This window comes from Vulpes vulpes, chromosome 2, assembly GCF_048418805.1.
Source record: "Vulpes vulpes isolate BD-2025 chromosome 2, VulVul3, whole genome shotgun sequence".
NCBI classification, from domain to species: domain Eukaryota; kingdom Metazoa; phylum Chordata; class Mammalia; order Carnivora; family Canidae; genus Vulpes; species Vulpes vulpes.
Genome location: NC_132781.1, coordinates 149,394,707 through 149,420,854, shown reverse-complemented (window position 1 = coordinate 149,420,854; position 26,148 = coordinate 149,394,707). Strand labels below are relative to the sequence as shown.

Here is a 26,148-nt window from a genome sequence, read left to right as displayed (position 1 = left end):
TAATTATTCTCTGGGAGTAAATCTAAAAAGATGAGAAGGGGAGAAAAAAACCCCTAAACATCCCTGTAAAATAGTATCTTGGAAATTTAAATGGAATGCATCCCCCCAGCCACATCATATCCAGGTCAGATTTATAGCGATCTTCAAAGAAAAGACACAATAAATCCAATCCACATGGCTCTTGTAAAAAGGCATCTATTTGGTTTTTAATACAAAAGGACTCAGAGAAACACAGAAAGAAAAATATCATACAAGCCAGTTATTGAATTAAAAAAAAAAATCCCCAATGAACAAATTTCAGTGACATTCCCTGTCTTCGGCCTGTATTAGGAAACAAGAAACTACAAACCAACCCGTGTCTGTCTCTCTGAAGAAATCTTACTTAAAAAAAAAAGAGGAAAAAATCCCAAACAGTTCCTGAAATCTGGCCGGTGGTTTTAGAGGCCACTGTCAGCTTGTCTTAATCATCCTGGTGGAAGGGGTACCAGTGGTTGCTGGAACATGGCCGCCTCCTCCTTGCTTTTTCCTAGGAATGGTCTTCATCTGAAGGGAGGCTGCTAGCCTGGGCACTGCTGGATGCCACTGATGACGCCTGAGGTCTCAGGGGTCAAGCAGCCGTTGGGGCGGGTGTCTTCCATTCCATATCTTCACTGAATCTCCCCCATATACAGTCTCTTGTCACTGGATGCTGAGAGAACTGAGGTGAAGAGAATGAAGAAGATAACTGGAACTAATGAAGGCTCAAGGAGACTTGGTGCTCAAGGGCTCTTGTGTCAAGAGCCAATTTTGGTATAAAAGAGCAATTGGATTTAGCTTAAATTCCCCTCCTCTTCAACACCACTCACAGGAAACTGTAGCCTGACTTTTCAATCCAAGTCCTCTTGAAACCACAAGGGTGGACTGTGTTACGGAAAATGCATTATCAGGGTCCAAACCCCGATGTCCCACATCAGCCAAACCCCATAAAGAAGACCTTCTCAGCCATTCTAGGGAAGAATCAATGTCTGTGCCAGTCATTTTGTAAATGTGTTTTTGCTTGTTTATAGTTAGCCCTGGAGAAAGTCATACTTTCTTCTTAAATTCAAGGCCCACTGTTTAATTAGCTAGGCAATAAATATCAAGTTGCAATTTATAGCTGAATATTAGGAAATATCATCTTTTAAAAATCCAAATACATCACTGAAACACAGACTTGAAACAAGTAAACTTAAGAGAACTAGAAACAGATTAACCAGTCTCCCTTTGAGATTAAGAAAATGGAACATGCTCTTCCTGTCACCATTTAAAACTATGGTGAGACAATCAAGGGACAGCCATAAAGACTACCTGGAAATTCACATACGACAGATATCCACCTCTGCCTTTGTATTTTCAGGGGCCCTTTAGGGAGATTTCCACAGTTTCCCTTTCCCCAAAGTCAGGACAGACTTACTGATTGGTTCATCAGGGTGGAAAGCCACTTCATTGATGGAGCCAGCATGTCCAGGCAGCTTATACAAAATCCTCCGGCTTGTGGTATCCCACACATACACAAACCTGCAAGGTATCATGAGGAGCAATGCTAAAGCTTCCTAGAGCTGAGAGTAGGGTAGAGGCATGGCTTTTTAAGAGAAATGGAAGCAGAGATTTATTTACTCCATATTTACTGAACTGTGTTCTGATGTTTAGAAACTAGAAATATAGATTCTGAATAAGGGATGGATCCTGCCCTCGAGTAACTGAATAGAGATACAGGAATAAACTATAAGCATTACTGGTATTTTATTTATTTATTTTTAAGATTTTATTTATTTATTCATGAGAGGCACAGAAACATAGGCAGAGGGAGAAGCAGGCTCCATGCAGGGAGCCCAATGTGGGACTCGATCCCGGGTCTCCAAGGCTCACACCCTGGGCCAAAGGTGGTGCCAAACCGCTGAGCCACCTGGGCTGCCCGCATTACTGGTATTTATTTATTTATTTATTATTTTATTTTATTTTGTTTATTTTATTTATTTTATTTTATTTTATTTTATTATTTTATTTTATTTATTATTTTATTTTATTTTATTTTATTTTATTTTATTTTATTTATTTTTTTATTACTGGTATTTTAAACAAGTTTTTGGAATAGGAAAGAACATGGAGAAGAAAGATAGTTTTTCCTATGGTCCCCACACAGAAATCTTCAAAGAATGCCTGATATTCATCTAGGATATCTTATAGGAGGTTGGGAGCCTAGGGTTGCAGATTCACTTGAGCTGCTCAGTTTTGCATTCAAATCACAGAGCCCAGAGAAGGGACGGAAAATTCTGTGCTATAACACAACCCAAATATATATACTTGACTCAATCTGGCACCGAATTCATGGGAATCCCATGACCAGACCAGCTAGTCTAAATTCATTTTACAGATAAGAAAACTAAGGTACAGTAACTCTTTGAAGGTGACACAGTTCATCACTGACTCAGTGGCAGAACTAAGGTGAAAACTCAATATATTCCAGTATTTTCCTTTCTCTTACCACCCTCCAACATCTTCTATTTCCCATCACTCCTCAGAAGTTCTTTTGACCTTTAACCTTGCTTGGATCATTTTGGGCTGAAGAGTAAAATAAAGAGACATGATCTTCTTATGACCATGCAAAAATAATCTGTTGGTAAATTTCAAAAGGCTGGTGGTTTTCAAACAGGTTATAAACATTATTTCCATATTTGCTTTGTTTAGTCAACACCTAAAAGGGTACAGTCACCAGTACTTGATTATAGTGCTGGGCAGCCCCGGTGGCTCAGCTGTTTAGCACCGCCTTCAGCCCGGAGCGGGGTCCTGGAGACCTGGAATTGAGTCCCACGTTGGGCTCCCTGCATGGAGCCTGCTTCTCCCTCTCCTCTGCCTGTGTCTTTGCCTCTCTTTCTTTCTGTGCCTCTCATGAATAAATGGATAAAATCTTAAAAAGAAAAAAATGCCTAGTGTTGATGTGACATTACATTTTTGGTATAAAATAAAACTAAATGTGAGCTGCTTATTTGCACTGTTTAGCTCTCAAGGACTAGGCTCCACAGGAACTAAATAAAAGTTCCAAGCAAGATGGAAGGAAAGCAGGAAGCCCATCTACCTCCAGACTCTTTGGTTCTGATGTTCACATTTTCCCTATAGGTGTTTTTTCTTGCTATGCACAAATAACGCCCTCATGAACCTAGCCCAGGATGATATGGTACAGTAACAAAGTCTATGAGCTCAGGAGTCCGAAAGACTCGAGCTCAAGTCTCATGCACCCATTTACTAAGAAATCTCAGACAAGTAACTTCTTTAAGCTCCTCTTTCCTTAGTTGTGATGATAGGAGACCACACTGATCCCATAGCTTGGTTGAGAGAAATGAGATGATACATGCAAAGCAATTGGCATGCAGGACAACAGCTGTTATCATGACGGATACATTCATCATCACAACAGAAGAACATGAAGACAACAGGCTGACTAACATACTCATGGCAGACAGACTAGTCTTCCCATAGTCCTGGACAGGAACTGTTGAAGGGTTTTGATTTTGAACATGAGGAGGGACGTGATTTGCAAGAAGAGAGGGGGAAACTTGCCAAATCCAGGACAAGCTGAAAAGCAGTTTTCTGAGGATACACTTCCCAGGCACATAAAAGCCGGCAGAACCCCAGATCTCCAAGGGTTTACTTGAAGGCCTCACTCTCCATGGCTGCCAATTAGATGCTAAATTTAGAGGGGTTCCTTGTCCTCCCCTTGCTTTGGCACGGCCACATTGGGCAGGAACCGGGTTCCTTACATAACAGAGCTGCTTGCTCACTTGGGGCTAACTGGCGAGGTAGCCTGAGATGTGGCCAACTCCAGTAGGGAGCCACGCAGGCTGTGCCCAGACCGGAGCCATGCTGTCCACATGTAAGGCTTAGGGGACAGTGGGGAGGGAAAGAGGTAAGAGGACACTGAAAATCAGAAAGGGCCAATGGCAGAAACAAACTGCTCAGAAGAAAAGCTTAGGCAAGTATCATTTCAAAGCTTAACTACATAAAAAAGATATCTCTGCTGAAAATTACGTAAAAACACTTAGAATGGTTCTTCCCCTGTCAAACGCACCTTAGCCTGTGGGCCTGTTTCTTACGGTCTTTCTTAGCAATTGACTACTGAAAATCCCTTAGATTCCCTCTGCAAGGCACCTCTCTACACCACCAGGATGCCACCATGTGGCACCTAGACCCTTTACTCCTAGGAAACAGCCCACTACCTGTCCCTTTAACTCAGCATTCAGATTGCCAGGGGAAATTAAAAAAGTGGATTCTGGAATCTTCAGGTGTGTTTGTCATTATTCACAAGCAACACGGTGTGGGAACAGATCAAGGTGAGGCTTCTCTATGGCTGTGCTAGGGCACTTAGTAGAGGAGAAAACTCTGGAATATGCTGAGAGCCCAAGCTAGCCCAGGAAAGGCTTCATGTTTATAAGATGGTGCCTGTTTTCGAAGGGTAGTAGGAAAATCTTTAAACAGACAGAAAGATGGGGTTAAGTTAAAAAGGGTTTAAAAAAAAAAAAAGGGTTTAGACAGCTTCCAATGGAAGCTAGAGTCTGCTATCAGAGGGTCTTATCACTCTTATCACCGTTCTGTACCTGTGGCCCAACAGCCTGGGCATGGGCACCCGCATCCCCACCTCTGACTCTCTCCCAAGGATGGGTCACCACATATACCAAATGCAGCATTCTGACACAAGAATTCTCCCCCTTCTCTTTCTAATTCATCACCAAATGGCTGAGCCAGTCTAAACTGACAGCTAAGGAAGTCTCATAGTCTCTGAATTCCGCCCAGGGTCAGAAAATACTTGGCTCACATGCTGACACAACCTGCATCTAGCAATCACGGGACCTTTTTCTTTTTCTTTTTTTTTTTTTTTTTTAAAGATTTTACTTATTTATTCATGAGAGACACAGAGAGAGAGGCAGAGACACAGGCAGAGGGAGAAGCAGGCCCCATGCAGGAAGCCTGATGCAGGACTCGATCCCGGGTCCCTAGGATCACACCCTGGGCCGAAGGCAGGTGCCAAACCGCTGAGCCACCCAGGCATCCCCCACAACACCTTTCCTATTGTACCCACACCCCACTCTGAATCCTCAAAACAGGCAGCCATTATGTATAGCTGAGTTGACATGCTAGATGTGACTGAGATGTGACTGATGTCCTCCAGCTAGGAATTCATTCATATAATATTCACTAAGTGCTTAGAATAGGTCAAATACCACCCCGGGTTCAGAGATGACTAAGACTCATCCTCTGACCCCTGGGAGCAAATAATTTAGTGAGGTGCCCCACTCTGTTTGTCTTACTGTAAGATGTAATGAATGCTGATAAAGGTTAGATGTATAAGGTATGATGACAGGGCAGAGTAGAGAGTGATTAGTGCTAGGGAAAGGGATAGGGCCAGGGAAAGTTTATAGACAGAACAGAGATGATTTCTAAAAAGATAGAGAAGTCTAGAGAATGGAGAAGAGGGGATAGGAGAGAGAAGCCTGGAGGCACAAGGGGTGTAGGAAGAGGGAAAGTTGTATGTGAGAGAAGCAATGTGGTGATGGTTGGGGAGGTGAGTACACGACACATATTGGAATGAAGCATGGCAGAAGAATCTGATGAGGGAAACTGGAACCAGACTAGGAGTCTAGATTTTACTTTGATGGCAAAGGGAATTCAACAGAAGTGAGTAAAGTGTTTACTCTCCAGGTCAAAAACATATCCACAGAGTAGAAATGATGTGCTTATCTGATGTGATCTGTAGGCCCCTCACATTGCACACAGCTTCCTCTCTAAGGACAGCTTTAAGTGTCTGCTCCAGCTTGGTATCTGCAGTTAATGGATTACACACGACAAGGTACCTGCAGAACTCCATCATTCTTTACCTCATGCCCGGTAATCCTTACCTGTCAGCTGAACCAGCTGCTATCTTGCTTCCATCAGGTGACCAAGAACATCTCAGAAGATTCTATAAAGATGAATAAGCAGGAATTCAATGAATATAGTAATGTACCAAACCCTTATTAGACTATAAAATCACTGAAAGGAAGACTTTAAATTTCTTTTTATTTTGAGGGGGAGTCCGGGGGAGGGGCCATTTTAAGCAGGCTCCACATCCAGTGCAGGGCCTTTTGTGGGGCTTGATTCCACAACTCTGAGATCATGACCTGAGCTGAAATCAGAAGCTTAACCCACTGAATCACCCAGGCACCCTGAGACATTAAATTGCAATTATCTTATATTTTTTGTGGCCTAAGATAATATACTGTATTTCATATAACATACAAACCAACTGCAGAAAATGATTAATTTACAGTAAATTAACAGTAGACCTGGCAACAAAATTTTATTTTACCTACAAATGAAGGTTTCCTTTGCTCCATTTATTTTGATCCTCATTAATAATTTTATCTTGAAAGAAAATAAAAATAAAACTGAATTCAATGAAAGATAAGATTTGATTTATAAAGTAAAACTGAATCAAATGGACTCTCAAAATAAAACATTAGTCTCTATTAACAAATTATCTGGAAGAAAAGCTGCTATCAAGAGGTGAGCTAGGACTTGAAAGTAAAAAAATTTCTCTCAAACTTTGGGCAGTGGCCCTTCCTGAGGAGAGGGATATATTATTCTCAGGGCTCTAAGAGCTGATCACTGGGAAGGTGAGGGGAGCCACTGGGTAACAGCCAGGAAGTCTGGGTCCCATATGCAACACTGACCCAAGAGGGTCAAAGTTTCTAAGTAAGTAAAAGGATAAGAATATCTTGTTGAAGTCAGAAGTCTTAAATTGCAAGGGGGCCCCATCACTACCAACCTATGTGACTGCTTTCTGCACTATGTTTCCATTAATTTTATTTCTGGCAAGAACAGTTTTGATGGAGAATAATATTAACTGGAATGCAGCCCCTTCTTCGTAAAGCTACTGCCCTCTATCCTTAGACCCCCCTCCCCCACCAACAAATTTAGATATAATTGACATAGAACATTGTTTTAGTTTTAGGTGTATAACACAATGATTTGATGTATGTAAATACTGGTCTTAGCATTATCTTAAATATATCTTTGAGTCAAACTGACAGTAAACTTAGTAAACTCTTTTGCCATGCAGAACTCACCTTCTCTCTTTTTTTTTTAAAGATTTTATTTATTTGTTCATGAGAGACAGAGAGAGAGAGGCAGAGACATAGGCAGAGGGAGAAGCAGGTTCCATGCAGGAAGCCTGACGTGGGACTTGATCCTAGGTCTCCAGGATCACACCCTGGGCTGAAAGCGGCGCTAAACTGCTGAGCCACCTGGGCTGCCCCAGAACTCACCTTCTCAAAGTTGTGCACATTTCCTTGAAATATCTTCACACACCTCTCTTTAGGAGCAAATGGCCGGACATCCCAGACCCGCACTACAAACAGAGCAAAACAGTTATGGGCCAGAGGCCTCCTGAGAACCCACCTGAGATCAGTGTCATGTCAATGACAAATGCTATTTTCTGGGTGAAGGAAGGCCAACATGGTATACTATAAGGTACACGGTAAGGCTTTCACACTGCCACCCCCAACAGACATGAAATGCATTAAAATTCCATTAAAAAGGGTCTAAGACCACAGAGGAAACCTGTGGGGGCTGGAATGGGACATGCCAAATGCATGGCTGGGGGTCTGCAACAGAAAGTAGCTGGATGTGACATTAATTTCAACAAAACATTTGCAAATGACTCCTCTACCAACCCCAAAAGTCACATCTGACAAAGCTTTACTATGACAATATAAATACCACTGACTATATTCAATCTATAAAATCCAAACTCAGGACTGATTAATTTTGCTCATAGGGATACCTGACAGTCTAAATTTGAGCAAGGTCAAATATATCAAGAGAGCATTATACTAAGAATCAGAAAAGATGAACTCTGATTCTCATTCTAGCTCTGTTATACATACGGGTGGTATCAGGTAACAAGTGAGGTTGTGTTTTGGTCTCTTCTATAAAATAAGAATACTACATGTTTTTTTTTTTTTTTTTTTTTTTTTTACAAGAGTACTGTAAGTATCAAATAAGAAGATATATGTGACAGAGCTCTAAAAGGGTAGAGGCAATAGACAAAAATAAGGATTTTGTCATTTTATTAAATAGCTATAACAAAAAATTCTTATTACTTTATTTTTTAAAATTAAAAAAAATATGGAACGCTTCACCAATTTGTGTGTCATCCTTGCGCAGAGGCCATGCTGATGTTCTCTGTATCGTTCCAATTTTAGTATATATATGTGCTGCCGAAGCGAGCACAAATTCTTATTACTTTAATAGCCATTTAGGGAACCTCATCTTTCCTCACTGTGAACAATACTCGAATTAGTCAATAGTAAACACATCAAAATCAGGATATAAACACGCACAGTAAGCAGTGGCTACAGCTGTTGTTAACAAATGCTGTTTCAATAGTGGAATTCAAGTGATGTCATTTTAATTGAGTGTAATGAACATAACAATCCTAGGATTCAGACAGGCATAGAAAGGTGAAGGTAGGTGTGAAAGTTTGCTATTGAGCTGAGAATACAGTCAGAAAGTAAGGATGTTCATTCATTCAAGAACTACTTATTCAGCACCTGCTGAGTGCTAGCACGGTTTTCATTACAAAATGTCAGTAAAAGCATTTCAGTTTCTTTCTTTCCTTTTTTTAAAATATTTTATTTATTTATTCATGGGAGACACAGACTGAGAGAGAGAGAGGCAGAGGCACAGGCAGAGGGAGAGGCAGGCTCCATGCAGGGAGCCTGATGTGGGACTTGATCCCGGGACTCCAGGATAACACCCTGGACTGAAGGCAGGCACTAAACCGCTGAGCCACCCAGGGATTCCCAGCATTTCAGTTTCTGACAAGCCTATGAACTTGTATGGGGAGGTGAGTGGACATCTCTCAGCTCTCTCAATACTAAGCATACAATCCATCTTCCTTTTTGCCATAGTAAGCCCATTCTCCCACGTGGCAACACTAAACAAGCAGAAACAAGTCTCTTTGCGTGAATGCAGAATGTTGTGATGTTTTACTGAGGACCTCCATCCTACCAGTGCTTTGGCATGGGGAGGGAGGACACACTGGCAGAAAGACTGCAACTCTAAGAACAGCTCTACAGGTCATCCAACTTTGGTGCACTCAGTGTTCTAGAACTGCTTTGGATGGATCTCAACAAACTAATAATCATCAAGAGTTTCTAGTACACTGCATGGCTCAACAGCATACCAGAGCTGAAACAGGTCTTAAAAGCTATGTGTAAAGTTGCTTAGGGATTAGATGGCAGATCTGGACAGGAATCGTGGCTTTTTGACCATATCTTCTAAAGCTTTTCTATTACCATGTGTTCTCCTAATTGCCCTTGTAGAAACCTGCGAACCACCCTTGACTCTTTCCTTTGATCCACATTATCCCAGTATACATTCCTTTTTTTTTTTTTTTTTTAATTTTTTATTTATTTATGATAGGAACACAGTGAGAGAGAGGCAGAGACACAGGCAGAGGGAGAAGCAGGCTCCATGCACCGGGAGCCCGACGTGGGATTCGATCCCGGATCTCCAGGATCGCGCCCTGGGCCAAAGGCAGGCGCCAAACCGCAGCGCCACCCAGGGATCCCCCAGTATACATTTCTAAACCCAATGCCCACTTTCCGTGTAGTCTACAGTGACTGGGCCCTTTCCTTTCCAAAGTTACCTGTATTGTCCATTGCATTGGACAAGAGATAAGAGCCTTCAGAACTTAAACTCAGGCCAGTCACTGAATCTGCATGGCCTCTCATGGTGTAGGTTAGCTTGTTTTGGCGCAAGTCCCAGACCTACAAAAAAATAAAAATAAAAAAAAGAGGTGCTCCCAGAAATCAAATTGAGAATAGCAAAAAAAATATATATAGTTACTAGTCAACTGCCTTGAGAAACTGGTATCCCTTCTCAATCTGGCTATGGGCCAAGAGAAAAAAAAAAAACCTCTTATCTTTCTCAAAATTTTTTTTTTTTTTTTTTTTAGAGCAAACATGAGAGGGGGGTGGGAGGAGGGGCAGAGGGAGAGGGAAAAAGAGAACCTTAAGCAATCTCCATACCCAGCATGGAACCTGACATGGGGCTCAATCTCATGACCCTGAGCTCATGGTCTGAGCCGAAATCAAGAGTTGGATGCTTAACCAGCTGAACCCCCAGGTGCCCCTCTTGTTTTTCTAAAAAGGGAGTCAAAGTGACTATGTCTGACTAAAGGGCTATAAACTAATGTCAAATACTATAATAAAGTTTAACAAAAATTAAGAATTTACAGGAGTTCTTTTCAAATTATAAATGTATTAAAACTTTAAAAACTAAAATCTTTAAAGATTTTATTTTTTTATTCATGAGAGACAGAGAGAGAGAGAGAGAGGCAGACACAGGCAGAGGGAGAAGCAGGGCTCCATGCAGGGAGCCCAACGTGGGACTTGATCCGGGCTCACCAGGATCATGACCTGGGCCGAAGGTGGCGCTAAACCACTGAGCCACCCAGGCTGCTCTCCAATAAATAAAATCTTAAAAAAAAAAAAGAAAGCTTAAACTATGCATCTTAGCAATTAAGACTTAACTTTTAGAATTACAGAAAAATACGTGAACACATCATTTGAAAAGGGCATTATGATGAAACACACATGTATAGAACAAGGCAATACACAGAAATATAGTTGCTTAAAATTTTTCATTAGAAAATTTGGCTAGAAATAACCTAATGTCAAACAGGGAAAATAAATGGTTCATTAAGTTATGGCCCATAAACACACTGCAACACTGTATGATCTTATGCTAGAGATAGTAGAGCAGAGTGGAAAGGGTAAATTGTAAGACTTATGTGTTATTGGGCCACTAACCCTCCTCTAAGCCTGTTTCAGGTCTGTAAGATAGGGATAACAACATTTACTTCCTATGGCTGTTGAGAAGGTTACAAATAGAAGGCTTAGTAGATGCCTGGTACACAGCAGGTCCTCAATAATTGGTAGCTATTATTAAGCAACTCCCAAAAATAACTCTGAAGACCAAATACAAAAATGTTCCAATAATAAGTTATTAAGCTAATAGGAAGATACAAAACAGTATTTATATTTACATAGATGGAAAGTATATAAAAAATATAAAGGTAATATAAATAGTCTGGAATGTCATATGGAAAAAGAATAGCAATTTTGCTAAGGTCATTGGTATAATATAGAATTTCCTCCAAATCTGATTTAATATTGCTATGTAGTTTTTCTAAGTGAAATTAAATAAATGTTTTTGCTCCCTACTTAAGTAAGGCACTTCTCTTACCTAGAAATGAGTTTGATGTTGTATGTCAAAGTGATACACAAGGTAGACAACTCCACTTTCCCCATCAATAACTCACTCATGTGTGGAACCCAACAATCATTTTTGTGTCAGGATGTTTGCTGCCTCAATAATCAGGAAAGCTTGAAATGGCTGACGTTTTCTGTTCAAGCTATTGTTCTTCCTCTTCAGAGAAGGCATTGTTGAAGTCTTTAGCTTTTTAGGAGAATATAATGTGCCATCCCTTGTAGCACTTGGACACCATTTTCAGACCTTCCTTTTTTTTTTTTTTAAATTTTTTTTTTTTTAAATTTATTTATGATAGTCACAGAGAGAGAGAGAGAGGAAGAGACACAGGCGGAGGGAGAAGCAGGCTCCATGCACCGGGAGCCTGATGTGGGATTCGATCCCGGGTCTCCAGGATCGCGCCCTGGGCCAAAGGCAGGTGCCAAACCGCTGCGCCACCCAGGGATCCCTCAGACCTTCCTTCTTGAGGCCTGCACACACTATTGGTGTACAGCCAATGTGTATCTGGGATTTGTTACAGAAAGAAATAATTTAAGCAAGATGTTTTGCAAATGCCCAAATCAGTTGTTCAGTGAATGTTTGGGCATCTGGTTAGTGGGCATCGACTCTGTTTTCATGCTAGAAACAGTATAGAGTAGAAAGTTTTCCCAGGTTTTTGGAGTACTGTTTACCTTTTTTTTTTTTTAAGATTTTATTTATTTAGAGACAGAGTGCAAGCATAAGTGTGGGGGAGGGGGAGAGGGAGAGGGAGAAGATGATTTGCCGCTGAGCAGGGAGGCCTGATGTGGGGCTTGATCCCAGGACCACCTGAGCCAAAGGCAGACACTAAACTGACTGAGCCACACAGGCACACCCTACTGTGTACACTCTGATAAAAAAAATATTTCCTGAAAACAAAGCACTGGCAGAAAAAAATTGGAATGTTTATAGATAAAACAAACTTTTTAGTTTAAAAAGATAAAGACTACAAGGCTATGATGTAAACTTATAAAACATATAGTGTCAAGGCCCATGGCTGGTGCTGTTGGAGAAGCATATGACTCTTGACTTAGGGGTCATGAGTTCAAGCCTCACATTGGGTATAGAGATTATAAAAAATAAACAAACTTAAAAAAAAAAAAAAGGAAAAGAGAAAAAAACAACATATAGGGTAATTAGGAACTATTCACCAAATTATACAAAACTAGAATAAGGGATCTTCTCAAAGAAATATGAAGGTTGGTCATTCATTCATTCATTCATTTTCTAAGTAGGCTCCATACTCAGCATGGAGCCCAATGCAGGGCTTGGATTCATGACCCTGAGATCAAGACCTGAGCGAGATGAGGAGTCAGTCAACTGACTGAGCCACACAGGCACTCCTAAAGAATATCCTTTTATAAAAAAGCTAATGATATATGTAATTATTGTACTTATGGAACTTTATTTACACGTTCTCTATATATGAGATAAATTTGGCCTTCAGAACAAAACTGAAATGACTGAGATTAGCTACCTGTAGAAACTGTCTATCCCAAGAGAAGGAATAACATACAGTGTACGACTCAGAGGACACTGAAAACCTTCAAATCCTAGAAAGGGATTGAGTATCCCTTAAGGACTATAGCATAATTAAATATATCTGTTTATAGAAGACCCAGGAACAGTCTAGGATAAGGAAGGAAGAATAAGCCACATTGTATGTGGTAAGAAGGCCTTCCTTGCACAAGAGTATTATTCTTAAGCTAGTCTATCCCCAGAGTGGCATCAAATTCTCAGATCTTAAATAAAAGAAGCCAGTCTCAAAAGGCTACATACTGTCTGATTCCATTTGTATGATATTCTAGAAAAGGAACTATAGAACAAAGAACAGATCAATGGTTGGAAGGAGTTAGGAAGAGAAAGAAGGCTTGACCTAAGTGAACACTATGAAATTTTGAGGGTGATGGAAATTGTTCTGTACTTGTTTGTGGTAGCACACTAATCTATGCAAGCATAAACATTCATAGAACTATACACTAAACAAACACAATTTTGCCATATGCAAACCTTATAATAATTATTTTATTTTTTTAATGGGAATTTTTTTTTAAATGTAAGCTTTATGCCCAATGTGGGAGACTCGAACTCATGATCAAGAGCTGGATGCTCTACCAACTGAGCCAGCCAGGCACCCTTAACAATAACTTTAGAAGTATATAAATTATGATAGCTTAATGACACTAACTTACTGTCACATGTATAAGATGCCCTCTAGTGATTCTAAAGCTAATGGGCTCCCAAACTTCTCTCTGGGAAATATTGTATTAGCTATTAAGACAATCAGATTAAGTTCCCATGCCCTGATTCCACATTCTCCATATAGTTATAAGGTAGAAAAGGGATGGAAAGTTAAAAATTTTCGGAATGGTCAATTTTCAAGTATTATGGGACATCCAAGTGGGGTAATGCTGAGAGGCTGGTTGTATACATGGGTCTAGAACTGAAGATCCAGGCTGGGAATACAGTCATCAGCATAGAGATGACAAAGTCACAGACGTGGATGAGAACTATCCAGGGAAAAGGTATATATGAGAAGAGCACCTAGGATAGGACCTTGGGGAATAATGACAAAGAAAAAGACAAGATGACTATCTACTGAATTTAGGAACAGAGAGGAAGATCACTGGTGACCTTCAGGAGAAGAGTATTAGTGAAACAATGGAGGCAAAAGCCAGACTAATGAGGGGTGATCAGGAGACCTGGAGTGGAGGAATGAGATGAAGTGAGGAACTGAAGACAGTGAGTGTAAAACAATCATCAGGGGGCATTTCTCCCAGGTATTAAGAGCAGGACTCTGAAACCCAAGTCTGGGTTTTGCTGGGCCTCTCTTAATTCAGTTTCTTCATCTGTAAAATGGCATTAATACCATTTATTTCATGTGAAGTTTAAATGAATAATAGAAAGCTCTAAGAACAACGCCTGACACAGAGGTAGCACTATGTGTCACATGGTAATGATAACATTATTACTACCATCACCACAAAAGAAGCCTGGCTGTGAAAGGGAAGACTGACAGGGCAATGACAAGAGGAAGTGGCACAAAAGGAAGACTCTCCTATTCAACACCAAGGCCTGAGCATGATGCTGACAAGACGACAGCAGAAGAGCAGGTGGAAAACAGAGGATCTGGGAAAACAGATAGTGTTAGGACCAGATAGGAAAAGTTGAAATCCTCCCACTGAAGGGACTACCTTTACACAAAAGCAAGGACATTTCATCCATAGTAGCAGCAGAGGAGGCAGGGAGGGAAGGGTGCATGGCACAATTTTTAGGTAGGGACAACAGGAAGCTGGGTAAAATAGGTAACCTTTAGGTTACCACTCTAAAGGTAAAACACAAGCTGAAGTCAAAATCTTTGAAACACTTAAGGAAGCCAAGAGACACAAACTGTGTACCCACTCCTCTATCCCCCAAACACTTCATATCCACTGGCATTTGTTATGTCCAGAAACTCTGCTAGCTGTTCTAAGGATTAGGTTCATTTAACCTTTACAACAACCCTATGAGGTAGGTGTATTGTTATTAAGAGGCTTATAGAAGTTAAAGAATTTGCTTACAGTCCTAAGAAACTAGAAAATGATATAACTGGGATTAGAATCCAAGTCAATTACTCAAAAGCATGAGCTACACTATCCTGCTGCATGGACTGCTGCCACTCTCACATCATTACCACCTTCTCTCATTCTCGGCTGTGGTCGCCCCAAAACTTCCTTTCCACAGTCTCAAAGAGAAAGACACACTGAGAGATCAGAGTTGAGAATCACAAATTGACTCAATGCTATCTCAGCAAGCCAACAAAGTGGAGGAAAAAAAAAAGGTTGTGGAAGTCTTTAGGCAGGGAACGCATTCTTCACGTTCACAGGCTCCATATATGGGGCTTCACACATCACATAACTGTCTGGTCCCTGATGGTATGTATATGAGCTGCAATGCAACTCTTGACTTAGAAGTCAACAAGGATAGGACAGAAAGAAAACAAGATTTAAGTTACTATTTTCCTTGTAGTTGGTACAAAGTGCAAAGCTACCATAATCTCAGAAGTCTGAAGAGATTACCTCTGTGAATAGAGACAGGTGAAAAAGAAATGTAACACAAACTTTAAACATACCTTGATATCGTTGTCTATTCCACCAGAAATAATCTGATCACTTGTATCATTGAAGGTCACAGCTAACACCTGATAGGTGTTCTGAAATGTCTGGATGGCTGCTTTCTTCCGGATGTCCCAAAGCTGAAGCAGAAGAACAGGAGGGTCTATAGTCAAACATAATTCTAAGAAGTAATTGCATAATACATGCTGAAGTCCAAGGACTTTGTGCAAACATATTTTTAACAGGGATTCTGTTCAGAAACTTGTCTGGATATTCTAGTAACATGGTGAAGTGACCACAATTTTGCCAACATATCTGAAAGTTGGGAGAACAAATCATTTTGGTCATATTTTCAGACTCCTTTGGTAAAGTATGAATGAACATAGCTCATCAACATGCCCTCAGAATGGAAATCCTCTACTTGCTTAGTTCATATGCTCTTAGCACAGCAAGGATGTTAGACCAGTGTTTTCAAATTGTAGATCAACGGGCTATGGCTTACATTAAAAAATAGAGAGGGGTTACATAAGCGAAAATGGCAAAGTAAGGAAAGCTAAAAGGCTGTCCTACAAAAGCAGAGAATTATATGGCAAAAGAATTGGTAGAATCAACTTTATCAGAACTCTAGAAACTAATCAAAAGTTTGCAGCAACGAGGCAAATGTTTAATGAGGGGAAAAACCCTCCTGAGTCTTAGAGAGTTTTATAGTGTTTTAACTTACTCTAACTCCTACTCAGCAAGAGCTTTGAAGACAATGGCCCATATTCCCAGTATTGGTTCCTAGTACCAGAGGGAGCAGAATGGACCTTATTCTCAAAGAATTGTGCTTGTTTTTCACTGTCTGGTGGCTCCTTGAAGGATAAACCTAAAGAGTTTGCCTTTATTTTGCCTAATCTGGAACTGTGCCAGAGCAGAGGCATTTGTCTAAAACACTGAAAGGCAAATGCATTAACCTCTGCTGTCTGAGGCCAAGGATGACAGTTGGGGCAAACCACAGATAAACCAAAAAGCCCAGGAGGAAACCTAGGAATGAGACAATCTTGGAGAAAGAGGGCTCTGCAAAGCTGAAGTATTCCTAGGACTCTAGAAGGCCATTTGCATCCCAGTGTCTGGTACATGCTCAGAAAAGACCTGAGAAGGCCTTAAGTTCTCTTCTCACTGATCTGCCTGGGCTCTGCACAAGCAGGGAGTGAAGGCTAATGCAAAATTGTAAATTGCCCGGTAAAGACAGACCCAACATACCCACAGTGAATCTGTAAAGACTAGCAGAGGTTTTTTTTTTTTTTTTTACCATAAGCGATTAAGAAAAACTCTGCTGAATCAGTAGTGAGTCACTAAGCTAATAAAACAGATTTCAGTGGCTACACATGGCAAATAATACAGACTTTACAAAATTAGTTCAGAAAAATCACTAAACAGGGGTGCCTGGGTGGCTCAGTTGGTTGAGTGGCCGACTCTTGGGTTTTGGCTCAGGTCATGATCTCAGGACCCTGAGATCCAGCCCTGTGTTGGGCTCTACACTCAGTGGGGAGTATGCCTGAGATTCTCTCTCTCCCTCTGCCTCTCTCCCTGCTCATGCTCTCTAAATAAATAAATCTAAAAAGAAAAAGAAAAAGAAAATTCACTAAACAAATAGCTACAACAAGCAGCAACAACAAACCCTGAGGAGAATCTAATTTCCAGAGTTACCATATTATAATATTTAAATGTCCAGTTTTTAAGAAGAAATTATGAGGCACAGGCAGCCTGGGTGGCTCAGTGGTTTAGCGCCACCTTCGGCCTAGGGTTTGATCTTGGAGACTAGGGATCAAGTCCCATGTTGCGCTCCCTGCATGGAGCCTGCTTTCCCCCCCCCCCCGTCTGTGTCTGTGCCTCTCTCTCTGTGTCTCTCATGAATAAATAAATAAAATCTTAAAAAAAAAAAAAGGAAATTATGAGGCACAAAAAGAAGCAAAAAAGTATGGCCTATACAGAAGAAAAAAAGAAATGAAGTCTTTTAAAAAAATGATGGGACAACTGGATAACCATATGCAAAATAATGAAGTCACACCTTTATCTTATACCATATGGAAAAATGTACTCCATGTGGATCAAAGATCTAAACGTAAAAAACTATGACATTCTTAGAAGAAAACATGAAGGTAAATCTTCATGGCCTTGGATTTGGTGATGAATTATTAGATATGACATCAAAAGCACCAAGTGTCCAAAGGAAAAAAACAGATAAATTGAACTTCATAAAAATAGAAACTTTTAAAAAAAATTTTATTTATTTATTCATGAGAGACAGAGAGAGAGAGAGAGAGACAGAGAGACAGAGAGACAGAGAGGCAGAGACACAGGCAGAGGGAGAAGCAGGCTCCATGCAGGGAGCCCGACGTGGGACTCGATCCTGGGACGAAGGCAGTGCTAAACCTGCTGAGCCACTCAGGGGTCCCAAATAGAAACTTTTGTACATCAAAGGATAGATGGTATCTAAAAAATGAGATGAGACAACAACCAACAGTGGGAGAAATATTTGCAAATCATGTATTTTTTTTTTTTTAGATTTTTATTTATTTATTCATGAGAGACCTAGAGGGAGAGAGAGACAGACAGACAGATACAGGCAGAGGGAGAAGCAGGCTCCATGCAGGAAGCCCGATATGGGTCTCAATCCCAGGTCTCCAGGATCATGCTCTGAGCCGAAGGCAGACGCTCAACCGCTGAGCCACTCAGGCGTCCCACAAATCATGTATTTGATAAAGATCTAGTATCTAGAATAATGAACCCATAGTCCAACAACAATAATGCAGAGCCCAATAAATGGGCAAAGGCCCTGAGTAAACATTTCTTTTCAGAAGGTATAAGCATGAGAAAAGATGCTCAGCATCATAAATCATTTGGGAAATGCAAATCAAAATGATTAGACTGCTTCACACTCACTAGGATGGTTATAATTAACAACAACAAAAAGGAACCACAGAAACTAATGAGTGCCAGTGAAGATGTGGAAAAGTTGGAACCCTTGAACATCACTGGTGGGAATATAAAATGATGCAGCTACTGTGGAAAAGCATGGATATTCCCCAAAAAGTTAAAGTAGAATTAATATATGACCCAGCAATCCTGTTCCTAGAAATATACCCAAGAGAAGTGAAAATGGGTATTCAAACAAAAACTTGTGCACTAATCTTTGTAGCAGTGTTAAAAAGGGATGAAGTATTAATACATGTTATAACAAGGATGAAGCTTGAAAATATTAAACCGAGTGAAAAAAACTGGACACAAAATGAAATGTCCAGAAGAGTAAGTACATAGAGACAGAAAGATTAGTGGTTGCCAGGACTGAAAGGGAAAAAGGTACTGACTCCTAAGTGGGCATGGGGTTTCTTTGGGGGTAATAAAAATGTTCTGGTATTGGCTCATGGTGATGAGCACACACACTGTGAATGTACTGAAAGCCACTGAATTGTACACCTTTTAAAATGGTTAAAAAGGTGAATTTTTTGTTTGTGAATTTTACCCCAGTTAAAAAATATATAGAAGAAAACATCTCATATAGAAAGAGTTGGTTCATAAACACAGACGTACTAAAGGGAATATACACTGGGTCATAGTATAAAATGTATTCCTTAATGCGGATTGTGATTAAAAAAACATTTAAAAATTACTATGCTTAGACCACCTAGTTTATTTTTATTTTTATTATTTTTAAAATATTTTATTTATTTATTCACGATAGACACAGAGAAAGAGAGAGGCAGAGACACAGGCAGAGGGAGAAGGAGGCTCCATGCAGGGAGCCTGACCTGGGACTTGATTGCGGGTTTCCAGTATCAGGCCCTGGGCTGAAGGCAGTGCTAAACCACTGGGCCACTGGTGCTGCCCTAGACCATCTAGTTTAATCTCAACTTTTATGGATGGGCAAACTAAAGCTTAAAGAATCAACTACCTTGAAGAAAAATACCCAGCAGGTCAGTAACAAAACAAGGACTAGAATTTAGTATTGTCTGATTCCATTACATTCCTCTTGTATTTACTAAAATGTGTGTTAATTTCTTGTAATTACTAAAGTAATATATGCTTGTTAACAAGTCAACATTTATTTTCAATGGCTGTCTGATTTATTTTTTTAATTTTTTTTATTATTATTTTTTTTAGATTTTATTTATTTATTAGAGAAAGAGAGATACAGGCAGAGGGAGAAGCAGGCTCCATGCAGGGAGCCAAATGTGGGACTTGATCCCGGGTTTCCAGGATCATGCCCTGGGCCGAAGGTGGCGTTAAACCGCTGAGCCACCAGGGCTGCCTGCTGTCTGATTTATTAATAACAGATGATAAAGATTAGGTAGAACAATTCTAGAACCCTGTACTCTAAACAACTAGGCTCTATTTTTTTTTAAATAGACATATATAGAAGATGGCAGAAGAGTAAGGTCCCCAAGTCACCTGTCCCCACCAACTTACCTAGATTAACTTTCAAATCATCCTGAAAACCTACGAATTCGGCCGAGATTTAAACAGAACAGCTGGAACGCTACAAAGAGAAGAGTTTACACTTCTAACAAGTACAACTTGTTTTTAGCCACTCTGCACTGAGCAAAATGACTAGAAAGAAGAACTCACCACAAAAGAAAGAATCAGAAACAATAATCTCTGCCACAGTTACAGAATTTGGATTACAGTTCGATGTCAGAAAGCCAATTCAGAAGCATAATTATAAAGCTCCTGGTGGCTCTGGAAAAAAGCATAAAGGATTCAAGAGACTTTATGACTGCAGAATTTAGATCTAATCAAGCTGAAATTAAAAATCAATTAACTGAGATGCAATCCAAACTGAAGGTCCTAACGACAAGGTTAATGACGTAGAAGAAAGAGTGAGTGACATAGAAGACAGGTTGATGGCAAGGAAGGAAGCTGAGGAAAAAAGAGAAAAACAATTAAAAGACTACAAGGAAAGGTTAAGGGAAATAAATGACAGCCTCAGAAGGAAAAATCTACACTTAACTGGGGTTTAGACAGCGCCGAAAGGGACAGAGGACCAGAAAGCATGTTTGAACAAATCATAGCTGAGAACTTCCCTAATTAGGGGAGGGAAACAGGCATTCAGATCCAGGAGATAGAGAGGTCCTCCCCTAAAATCAATAAAAACCGTTCAACACCTCGACATTTAATAGTGAACCTGCAAATTCCAAAGATAAAGAGAAAATCCTTAAAGCAGCAAGAGACAAGAGATCCCTAACTTATATGGGGAGAAATATTAGATTAACAGCAGGCCTCTCCACAGAGACCTGGCAGGCCAGAAAGGACTGGCAGGGTATATTCAGGGTCCTAAATGAGAAGAACATGCAGTCAAGAATACTCTATACAGCAAGGCTCTCATTCAGAATAAGGAGATATAAAGAGCTTCCAAGATAGGCAGAAACTGAAAGAATGTGACCACAAAACCAACTCTGCAAGATAATATTAAGGGGGACTCTGTAAAAGAAAGAGGACACCCAAAGAAATAACCCACAAAAACAGGGAATGAATAGGTATTATGATGACACTAAATTCATATTTTTCAATAGTAACTCTGAATGTGAATAGGCTTAATGATCCCATCAAAAGACGCAGGGTTTCAGACTGGATAAAAAAGCAAGACCCATCTTTAGCTGTCTACAAGAGACTCATTCTAGACCTAAGGACACCTACAGCCTGAAAATGAAAGGTTGGAGAACCATTTACCATTCAAATAGTCCTCAAAAGAAAGCAGGGGTAGCAATCCTTATATCAGATGAATTAAAGTTTATCCCAAAAATTGTAGTAAGAGATGAGGAGGGACATTATATCATATTTAGAGGATCTATCCAACAAGAGGACCTAACAATCATGAATATTTATGCCTCTAATATTTATGCCTCATTTATGCCTCTAATGGGAGCTGCCAAGTATATCAATCAATTAATAACCAAAGTAAAGATAAACTTAGATAATAATATACTAATACTGGAAGACTTCAACACGGCACTTTCTGCAAATGACAGATATTCTAAGCCCAACATCTCCAAAGAAACAAGAACTTTATTATTTATTTATTTTTTTAAAAAAGATTTTATTTATTCATGAGAGACAAAGAGAGAAAGGCACAGACACAGGCAGAGGGAAAAGCAGGCTCCATGCAGGGAGTTCGATGTGGGACTTGATTCCGGAACTCCAGGATCACGGCCTGGGCCCAAGGCAGGGGCCAAACTGTTGAGCCACCCAGGGATCCCCGAAACAAGAGCTTTAAATGATACACTGGACCAGATGGATTTCACAGAACTTTACATCCAAACGCAACTGAATACACATTTTTCTCTAGTGCACATGTAACTTTGTGGTCCAGAATAGACCACATACTGGGTCACAAATCAGGTCTCAACCAATACCAAAAGATTGGGATTGTCTCCTTTTTCAGACCATAATGCTTTGAAACTTGAACTCAATCACAAGAATAAGTTTGGAAGAAACTCAAACACGTGGAGGTTAAAGAGCAAACTGCTAAAAGATGAAAAGGTCAACCAGGAAATTAGAGAATTATAAAGATTCATGGAAACTAATGAGAATGAAGATACAACTGTTCAAAATCTTTGGGATATAGCAAAAGCAGTCCTAAGAACGAAATACATTGCAATACAAGCATCCCTCAAAAACTCAAATACACCAGCTAAACTTGCACCTAAAGGAACTAGAGAAAGAACAGCAAATAAAACCTACACCAAGCAGAAGAGAATTAAATAATGATTTGAGCAGAACTCAATGAAATAGAGACCAGAAGAACTGTAGAACAGATCAACAAAACCAGGAGTTGGTTCTTTGAAAGAATTAGTAAGATAGATAAACCATTAGCCAACCTTTTTAAAAACAAAAGAGAAAAGACTCAAATTAATAAAATCACAAATGAGAAAGGAGAGATCACAACCAATATGAAGGAAATACAAACAATTTTAAAAACATATTAGGAGCAGCTATACACCAATAAATTAGGCAATCTAGAAGAAATGGAAGCATTTCTGGAAAACCACAAACTACTAGAACTGGAATAGGAAGAAACAGAAAACCTAAACAGGCCGATAACCAGGGAGGAAATTGAAGCAGTCATCATAAACCTCCCAAGACACAAAAGTCCAGGGCCAGATGGCTTCCCAGGGGAATTCTATCAAACATTTAAAGAAGAAACAATACCTATTCTACTAAAGCTGTTCTGAAAGATACGGAATACTTCCAAACTCGTTTTATGAGGCCAGCATCACCTTAATTCCAAAACCAGACAAAGACCCCACCAAAAAGAATTATAGACCAATATCTCTGATGAACACAGATGCAAAAATTCTCAACAGGATACTAGCCAATAGGATCCAACAGTACATTAAAAAGATTATTCACCATGACCAAGTGGGATTTATCCCCGGGATGCAAGGGTGGTTCAACACTCATAAAATAATCAATGTGATAGATCATATCAACAAGAGAAAAAACAAGAACCATATGATCCTCTCAATAGATGAAGAGAAAGCATCTGACAAAATACAGCATCCATTCCTGATCCAAACTCTTCAGAGTGCAGGGATAGAGGGAACATTCCTCAGCATCTTAAAAGCCATTTACGAAAAGCCCACAGCAAATATCATTCTCAATGGGGCAACACTGTGAGCCTTTCCCCTAAGATCAGAAACACCACAGGGATGTCCACTCTCACCACTGCTATTCAACATTGTACTAGAAGTCCTAGCCTCAGCAATCAGACAACAAAAAGAAATAAAAGGCATTCAAATTGGCAAAGTAGTAGTCAAACTCTTCCTCTTTGCAGATGACATGATACTGTACATAGAAAACCCAAAAGACGCCACTCCAAGATTGCTAGAACTCATACAGCCATTCGGCAGTGTGGCAGGATACAAAACCAATGCACACAAATCAGTAGAATTTCTATACACTAACAATGAAACAGAAGAGAAATTAAGGAGTCAGTCCCATTTACAACTGCACCCAAAAGCATAAGATACCTAGGAATAAACTTAACCAAAGAGGTAAAGGATCTATACCCTAAAAACTACAGAACATTTCTGAAAGAAATTGAGGAAGACACAAAGAGATGGAAAAATATTCCATGCTCATGGATTGGAAGAATTAATATTGTGAAAATGTCAATGCTACGCAGGGCAATTTACACATTTAATGCAATCTCTATCAAAATACCATGGACTTTCTTCAGAGAGTTGGAATAAATAATCTTAAGATTTGTATGGAATCAGAAAAGACCCCGAATAGCCGGGGGAATATTAAAAAAGAAAACCAGAGCCTGGGGGCATCACAATGCCGGATTTCAAGTTGTACTACAAAGCTGTGATCATCAAGACAGTGTGGTACTGGCACAAAAACAGATACATAGATCAACGGAACAGAATAGAGAACCCAGAAGTGGGCCCTCCACTCTATGGTCAACTAATATTTGACAAAGCCGGAAAGACTATCCACTGGAAAAAGGACAGTCTCTTCAATAAATGGTGCTGGGAAAACTGGACAGCCACGTGCAGAAGAATGAAACTAGACCATTCTCTTATACCATACACAAAGATAAATTCAAAATGGATGAAAGATCTAAATGTGAGACAACAATACATCAAAATCCTAAAGAACACAGGCAACACCCTTTTTGAACTAGGCCACAGCAACTTCCTGAAAATACATCTATGAAGGCAAGGGAAACAAAAGCAAAAATGAATTACTGGGACTTAATCAAGATAAAAAGCTTCTGCACAGCAAAAGAAACAGTCCACACAACTAAAAGACAACTTACAGAATGGGAGAAGATATTTGCAAATGACCTATCAGATAAAGGGCTAGTATTCATTTAAAAAAAAAATTTTTTTTTAAATTTATTTATGATAGTCACACAGAGAGAGAGGCAGAGACACAGGCAGAGGGAGAAGCAGGCTCCATGCACCGGGAGCCCGACGTGGGATTCGATCCCGGGTCTCCAGGATCGCGTTTTTTTATTTTTTTAATTTTTATTTTTTAGGGATCCCTGGGTGGCGCAGCGGTTTGGCACCTGCCTTTGGCCCGGGGCACGATCCTGGAGACCCGGAATCAAATCCCACGTCGGGCTCCTGGTGCATGGAGCCTGCTTCTCCCTCTGCCTATGTCTCTGCCTCTCTCTCTCTGTCTCACTGTGTGCCTATCATAAATAAATAAAATAAAAAAAATTTAAAAAAATTATTTAAAATTTTTTTTTTTATTTTTTAAAGGGCTAGTATTCAAGATCTATAAAGAACTTATTAAACTCAACAGCAAAGAAACAATCCAATCATGAAATGGGCAAAAGACATGAACAGAAGTTTCACAGAGGAAGACAAAGACAGGGCCAACAAGCACATAAGAAAATGCTCTGCATCACTTGCCATCAGGGAAATTCAAATCAAAACCTCAATGAGATACCACCTCACACCAGTGAGAATGGGGAAAATTAACAAGACAGGAAACAACAAATGTTGGAGAGGATGTGGAGAAAGGGGAATAGTCTTGCACTGTTGGGAATCTGAACTGATGCAGCCACTCTGGAAAACTGTGTGGAGGTTCCTCAAAGAGTTAAAAACAGAACTGCCCTACGACCCAGCAATTGCACTGCTGGGGATTTACCCCAAAGATACAGATGCAGTGAAACGGCAGGACACCTGCACCCCAATGTTTATAGCAGCAATGTCCACAATAGCCAAACTGTGGAAGGAGCCTCGGTGTCCATCGAAAGATGAATGGATAAAGAAGATGTGGTCTATGTATACAATGGAATATTACTCAGCCATTAGAAACGATGAATACCCACCATTTGCTTGACATGGATGGAACTGGAGGGGATTATGCTGAGTGAAGCACGTCAATCAGAGAAGGACAAACATTATATGGTCTCATTCATTTTGGGAATATAAAAAATAGTGAAAGGGAATAAAGGGGAAAGGAGAGAAAATGAGTGGGAAATACCAGAGAGGGTGACAGAACATGAGAGACATCTAACTGGGAAACGAGCAAGGGGTGGTGGAAAGGGAGGTGGGCGGGGGGGTGGGGGTGACTGGGTGACGGGCACTGAGGGGGGCGCTTGATAGGATAAGCACTGGGTGTTATACTATATGTTGGCAAATTGAACTCCAATAAAAAAATATACAAAAAAAATTAAATAGACATATATAACATGGATCTACATTTTCTAAAAAAGATTTTATTTTATTTTTAAAGTCTATTTATTTTTAGTAATCTCTACAGCCAATGTGGGGCTCCCACTCATGACCCCGAGATCAAGAGTCTCATGCTCTTCCAATTGAGCCAGCCAGGTGCCCTGAAAATATTTTATTTTTAAGTAGTCTCTATATCCAATGTGGGGCTTGAACTTATAATCCTGAGATCAAGAGTTATACTCCACTCACTGAGACAGCCAGGCACTCCCAAGTCTAATATTTTAAATTATTAGTTTCAGACAACCATCATTTTTAAGAGATTATTTTACTTTGAAATACAAAAAGTTGGTGGTAAAAGAACATTTTTGTTGCCTAAATCATTTAAGAATTGCTGACCTAATGCTTCATCACTCCTAAATACATGAGTGTTTGCCTATAAAGATATATGTAATACAGAAGACATATATAAAACTCTATATAATCTTAACCAATCAGAATGAAGAAGTTAACACCAAGATATTACTACTATTTGGTCC

At 39.9% G+C, this 26,148-nt stretch overlaps 1 protein-coding gene and 1 non-coding gene across 2 annotated transcripts in view; both read right to left on the bottom strand.

Moving 5' to 3' along the window:
- Positions 1 to 179: 179 nt before the first annotated feature.
- SNRNP40 (small nuclear ribonucleoprotein U5 subunit 40) overlaps positions 180 to 26,148 on the bottom strand; it is a 39,411-nt gene continuing 13,442 nt past the window's right edge. The window contains exons 5-10 of the mRNA XM_026014474.2: positions 15,458 to 15,580; positions 9,704 to 9,824; positions 7,317 to 7,399; positions 5,910 to 5,971; positions 1,433 to 1,536; positions 180 to 697 (exon numbers count right to left, since the gene is read on the bottom strand). Of these exons, the coding sequence (XP_025870259.1) occupies positions 648 to 697; positions 1,433 to 1,536; positions 5,910 to 5,971; positions 7,317 to 7,399; positions 9,704 to 9,824; positions 15,458 to 15,580 (543 nt within the window). The 3' untranslated portion in view covers positions 180 to 647. The remainder of the gene's footprint in view (positions 698 to 1,432; positions 1,537 to 5,909; positions 5,972 to 7,316; positions 7,400 to 9,703; positions 9,825 to 15,457; positions 15,581 to 26,148) is intronic.
- Positions 8,173 to 8,283, bottom strand: LOC112931828 (U6 spliceosomal RNA). Its single transcript, XR_003237371.2, has one exon. It is a non-coding gene; the product is annotated as a U6 spliceosomal RNA (small nuclear RNA).